Source organism: Anastrepha ludens, chromosome 6, assembly GCF_028408465.1.
Source record: "Anastrepha ludens isolate Willacy chromosome 6, idAnaLude1.1, whole genome shotgun sequence".
Taxonomy (NCBI): Eukaryota; Metazoa; Arthropoda; class Insecta; order Diptera; family Tephritidae; genus Anastrepha; species Anastrepha ludens.
In genome coordinates this window covers 41,650,001-41,656,415 of record NC_071502.1, presented here as the reverse complement: position 1 = coordinate 41,656,415, position 6,415 = coordinate 41,650,001, and the positions used below count along the sequence as shown (strand labels likewise).

The 6,415-nt window shown below is 35.8% G+C and overlaps 1 protein-coding gene across 2 annotated transcripts; it reads left to right on the top strand.

Moving 5' to 3' along the window:
* Positions 1-882: 882 nt before the first annotated feature.
* On the top strand, positions 883-3,782 carry LOC128866961 (protein arginine N-methyltransferase 5-like). Of its 2 annotated transcripts, none has more exons than XM_054108034.1 (6): positions 883-981; positions 1,594-1,823; positions 1,885-2,050; positions 2,117-2,279; positions 2,335-2,882; positions 2,949-3,782. In XM_054108034.1, exons 2-6 carry the CDS (start codon positions 1,627-1,629, stop codon positions 3,102-3,104), a joined length of 1,230 nt encoding a protein of 409 aa, XP_053964009.1. In that variant the 5' UTR covers positions 883-981; positions 1,594-1,626; the 3' UTR covers positions 3,105-3,782. The 2 variants fall into 2 exon arrangements, with proteins under 2 accessions (XP_053964009.1, XP_053964008.1); XM_054108033.1 differs by lacking the exon at positions 883-981 and adding an exon at positions 1,031-1,175.
* Positions 3,783-6,415: the final 2,633 nt, after the last annotated feature.

The window sequence follows — 6,415 nt, the reverse complement described above, 5'->3', positions numbered from 1 at the left end:
GAGAACAGTGTCCCGCTCCGACAACTGGTGGTATATCTGACAGGGGCCAGTGCTTTCTTCATTTCCCCATACTCCGTTTAACTTGAGCCTTCACGCCGCCCTCATCGTTTCCTTTCGAATTTGAGGACCTAGAGGTTTCAAGTTCAGAATGGCATTAAGAGCACCACCAGATGCCAGATGTAGTACTCATAGCACTTGTGATACCCAAGCACACACTTCTCTGTAGCCTGTTTAAGGGTTTTACTCTGGAATTAACCATTGTAGCCTTCCACCATACTACAGAGGCATATGTAATATTTGGTCTAATCAGGGTGATGTACAACCAGAGTACTATCGCCGGTCTTAGACCCCATGTCTTGCCAAAAGATCTCATACACCACCAGAAAACTTTTAGTGTGCGAGAGACCTTCTGCTCGATGTGCTTCTTCTAGGTAAGCTTACTATCTAGGATTACTCCTAAGTATTTAACCTCAGAAGACAGTTTCAGTGTTACCCCTTTCAAAGTGGGTAGTAAAAGGCCTTCCATATTGCGTCCCCTACTAGTGAAAAGCATTAAGGTACTTTTTATAGGACTCACCGAAAGACCATGCAATTCGCATCAACGCTCAATCTTATTTAGAGCTACCTGCATTTTATTACAAATAGCTTCAAGTGATCGTCCTGAGATTAATACGCCCACATCTTCTGCGAAGGCTTGGAGTTGTTTACTTAAATATTAAAATACTCGCCATTAAACAAAAAATGTCATCATTTCATGACGAGTACACGCGACATAAACACTTGCAAAAGCATAGTTAAACCAAGGCTGTGTTCGTAAATGCAACATGACTTGCAGCATAAGCATCAGTGGCAACACTGCAAGTTTGACATTTGATACTTCTTATACAATTTTTGACAATTTGCAAATACGTTTGTTTGCATTTTTGAACGCGTATAATACTAAAATGGAAATTTTGCTGAATCTAACACTAGACGAAATTTGTGAGCAAAGAAAAGATAAATTTTCTTTAAATTTAAGAAAAAGAAGGCTATTGAAGTCAGAGAAAAATGTTTAGTACAAATGCTTGTCTTTAAAAAGAAAAATACCTAAAAACAAATCGTTTCTTAAAACAATAAAGTCGTTTCCCGAGGACCTTTTCTATTCCCATTTCCGAATGAATTGGGCCACTTTTAAAGTAAGGTTTTATAAGTTTTATGAAAATTAATAATTTATAGGGCTGAGCTTTCCTTTTCTACCACGATATATTTGGTTATAATGTCTAAGTGCGTGGACCGAATTTAAAAATTATAACACGCAAATGTAGTCACTATATCAGCCTTTTGATTTATATTCTTTTTATAAATTAAAATTAAGAATTACAAGCAATATTTAACGTTAAAAATGCATCTTTTTTTTTATAAGCTTGAAAAAATGCCCCATTACAGAGGCTTATTTCACTTAAATACAAACACAGAAAAGTAACAAAATCACTTATAAAGATTCTTTATTACATTAAGATTCGATTTAAAGCTATTTTTACTAAATAATAGTCCAAATTCTATTAAAATTCTATTATTACAAATGTTCTTCTAACCGTTTGTAATGCCGTGCAGAATAAATTTGAGGAGCGAACTGTCAAACGAACGATGAGAGAGAGAAGAACAAAGGGAAATAAGAAAAACCCAGTGCTACCAAAAGCTTGGCAGGAGATTTTATCTTATTTTATGCGTGCACGCATAAATATAATTATCTCTTCGGATGTGCATGACGGCAGCCTGAAACTCTATGCCGAATATATGATGCGTTTCCAGGATATTAACAGTGACATGCACGAACTGTTGGCGTAAGTCTTTGAGTAGGCCATATTTAAATAATTTATGTAAGCAGCTTATATTTATTTACAGTTTCGAAGATGTGTTGGAAGAGCCGCTGCAACCATTGTACGATAACTTGGATTGTTACACTTATGAGGTCTTCGAAAAGGATCCTGCCAAATATAAGCTTTATCAAGAGGCCATTGAACAAGCACTTTTGGACCGTGTTGCTGAAAAAGACAAGGAAAAGAAATTGGTATTTTTTATTTATTTCTGTCATCAAATAAAAGCGTTGACTTATAATAAACGTTATCACCTACAGACCGTTATAATGGTGTTAGGGGCAGGTCGAGGTCCACTTGTACGTTCAGCGCTAAATGCCGCAGAAAACACCGGGCGTAAAGTGCGCGTCTACATTATCGAGAAAAATCCCAACGCTATACGCACACTGAATGCTATTGCTAAAAAATTGTGGTACAAGAAAGGTACACCATTATTAATATTATATAAATTTAAATTACATTCTTTAATCATCGACAGATGTGCATATATTCTCTAAGGATATGCGCGAATTCTCACCACCTGAACCAGCCGATATTCTAGTCTCTGAGCTATTGGGCTCATTTGGTGATAATGAACTTTCACCAGAATGCTTGGATTGTGCACAAAAACTACTAAAATCCGATGGCATAAGCATTCCCTGCAAGTCTACCTCCTATATCAATCCAATAATGTCTTCCAAGCTGCTTAATGGTGTGCGTCAAGTGCTGCGTCACGAGACATTTGGTCGGCAAAAGCAGGCCACTTATCATACACATGCAGAGAGTGGCTTTGTTGTGCTACTCAAAAATATATACAATATTGGCTTGCCACAATCTTTGTTCGAATTTGTACATCCTAACCCTCAAAGTCCAATTGATAATAGTCGCTATAAAACATTGCGCTTCGAAGTGGAATTGGATTGTGTGCTTACGGGTATAGCGGGCTACTTTGATACGGTGCTTTATAAGGATATTAAGCTGAGCATTAACCCACAAACGCACACGCCAGGCATGTTCTCTTGGTTTCCGATGTACTTTCCGTTCACGGTAATATTTTTTTGAAATCTTTATACATTTGAGTGTTGTCAAATTAAGTATCATATAATTTTACAGGAACCAATGGACGTAAAAAAAGGTCAAACTATTGAAATTCACTTTTGGCGTTGCGTTACAAAACAAAAAATTTGGTATGAATGGTGTTTGGCTGCGCCACTCCGCACCCATATACACAATCATGGTGGACGCTCGTGTCCCATCTACTGTACATAAGCATAAAGACGTACGTTGCATACGTTTATAAATATTCTATACAAAAATTAGAAATATAAAATTCGTTCACCGAAAAACTTGACAAATTTAAAATGATTAATAATTTGCTAAATTCTGTTAAGGGATTAATAAATAAGTGTCTATTATTTCGCTATGACTTTAATAATTGAATCAGAAACACTTTGTAACCGATTTCTTTAAGAATCCGAAATGTATGTATGTTGTATTATAAACCAAATATTTTTATATGATATTAAAAACATTGAATAGGAAATGGCTAATTTTTTCTTAATAGCATAAAAGTTACTCTACAAATTTGGCTGTTTATAGTGCAAAAATAAGCTTTTATTTACAGATATTTATATATATTTTCGTTTTTGAATTAATTTATGTACTTTATTTTTTGCATTGTTTTGACTATAACTTTTTTTAGAAAGCACAAACTTTAGTTCATGCAGCATATTTTATTAAACATTTTTACCCCGTTTTTCTATTGCATTATGAATAAAGCCAAGATTTTTTCAGAGCTATTAATGGAATAAAAAGTTATTAAAAACATCATTCGACAATATCATATGCTAGAAATGTGAAATAATAAGACACAAACATTGTAAAACAAATGCTTAATTTCCTCATTTAAATTTAATAAAAATAAAATCACACTTAATGCAAAAATAATAGCAGTGTGTTATCCATTTCATTACGCATCACGAGGAGTAATCAGTTTGAGGACCGTCACACAAGGCGAATTCTCCGAAAGTTTTGCTGTTACGATACTCGATATTAATATAATATATAGGACTATGAATAAGTTCGTGCGGTTTTTTTTCGAAATTTGAAACTTTATTGACGTAAAATGGTTACAAATTTAATATTCAAAATATTGTCCATCGCTTACTACTACTTTTTCCCATCTTTCTGGCAATTCACGGATTCCCTTTGTGAAAAATTCGGTCGGTTTTGCCGCAATCCACGAATCGATCCATTTTTTGACTTCATCGTAATTACGGAAGTGCTGGTCAGCCAGGCCATGTTGCATCGATCGGAAGAGATAGTAATAGGATGGCGCAAGGTCTGGACTATACGGCGGGTGGGGTAGGACATCCCATTTGAGCGTTTCTAAGTATGTTTTGACCGCTTGTGCAACATGTGGCCGAGCATTGTCATGTTGCAAAATAACTTTGTCGTGTCTATCGGCGTATTGCGGCCGTTTTTCTAGCAGTGCTCGGCTCAAACGCATCAATTGTCGTCGGTAGACATCCCCCGTAATCGTTTCATTCGGTTTCAGTAGCTCATAATACACAACACCCAGCTGGTCCCACCAGATACACAGCATAACCTTCAGGCCATGAATATTCTGCGCCGACGTCGATGTTGAAGCATGGCCAGGGTATTCATACGTTGCCCGACGTTTTGGATTGTCGTAATGGACCCACTTTTCACCGCCAGTCACAATTCGATGCAAAAAACCCTTTCTTTTGTGCCGTTGAAGCAGTTGTTCGCATGCCATAAAACGGCGTTCAACGTCTCTTGGCTTCAATTCATACGGCTCCCAATGGCCTACCTTTCGGATCATTCCCATGGCTTTTAAACGTTTGGAAATGGTTGATTGATCAACTCCCAAAGTTTTTGCAACCTCTTCTTGCGTTTGAGCCGGATCTTGATCGAGCAATTCCTCCAATTCGGTATCCATGAACTTTGGCGGCGCACCCTCGCGTTCTTCGTCTTCCAAGCCAAAATCACCACTTTTAAAGCGTGCAAACCACTTCTGGCACGTTCGCTCAGATAGAGCATGCTCACCATAAACTTCCACCAAGATACGATGACTTTCGGCTGCTTTTTTCTTCATATTAAAATAATGAAGAAGAATTCCCCGCAAAAACACATTATTTGGCACGAAATTCGACATTTTCAAGTGTGGTAAAAATATTGTTGTTTACGCTTCAAATAAAAAACTTATACTGACGTTTGTGCCCATGATGCAAAGAATAATGAGATGGCGCCCATCGTGGTCCCGTTACTTTGCGCTCAGTGAATTTGACAACTAGTTACGTGATTTTAGCTCCAGTATGGCCAGATTACCATTTTCGTAACTTGATTTAGCATTTTTTTTTGTTATTTTTATTATTTTTTGTCTCGGAGGTTTAGCTCTTTCTTCATGACATTTTTCTAGCTGTTCTAATTAAAATGTCATGTTTATAATTTTGTAAAATATACATTTTTTAATAATTATTTAAATAATTCACTCAGTTTTATTTAGCTTTACTTTTTTTTTTACATCTGGTGGCATTGCCCGCGATTGCCGGTGTTGTGGGTGTTCTTCTGCTTTCGGCAGTCAAATCTCTCTCTCGCTACTGCAGAGTTGCCTAGCTTTGGATATAAAAACGCACTAAATGCCCATTTAAAGAAAATAAAACACGAAATTTTTATTGTGTTAAGTAAGAACTTTGTATGCGTGACAAATTGTCTGTAGAATGTGCGTTTTTTTTAAATAAATGTGTTATGCTTATGTACAATTTAATTTATGAGTTTTTTTTGTTAAGCGAAATTCTTTTGTTAAGGAAACGACTTTTTTGCTATATTTGAAGTTATGTAACTAGATAAGGTACTCTTTTTGTAAAAATGTCAGTATGGTTTCTTTAGTATTTTCTGGTATTTTGTTGGTTATTTTTACTATGAATACACCTCTTGATGCTCTATGTCTCACTAAGGATTGATGACCGGAAGAAACGATTACACCTCTATGGTTTCAATTCGCATTCAATAAATTCAAAGGCTTTTTAAAATGTGTAAAAAGGTTTTCAATCTTAAGAAGAGTTGAGAGAGGGGCATTTAATATTTTTGCATAGCCTTAAATGGAGCCAAAAATTAAATTTGCACTTTCAAATTATCAAATTTTATAAGAGTAAAAAACTTTTCATTAGCACTAAAATCTTTTCAGAGTGGCCTTTTTTAAACTTCTTTTGTATAATAATACAGTTTTTTTTCAACTTAAGTCTCGGTAGCCTTAAATTAAAAACAAAAAGAAACAAACACCAAACTTAAAAATTGTCGCATTTTCGGTATAAAAAATTTATTGAGAAGAGCAAATGGTTGGCAATACTGCACAACTCTGCAAACGTGACGTCACGTACGCTCTGATGGGCGCAATCTTCTTTCTATCATTCTTGGTTTGTGCCTTACGACAGTAGCTCTCCAATGAATGTTTGGAAATGTGGATCGATGGAATAATAATCAAGTTACGCCATCTGTTGTAAAATCGCACGAACTTATTCATAGTCCTATAAGTACACTTGTGCTCACATAATTAA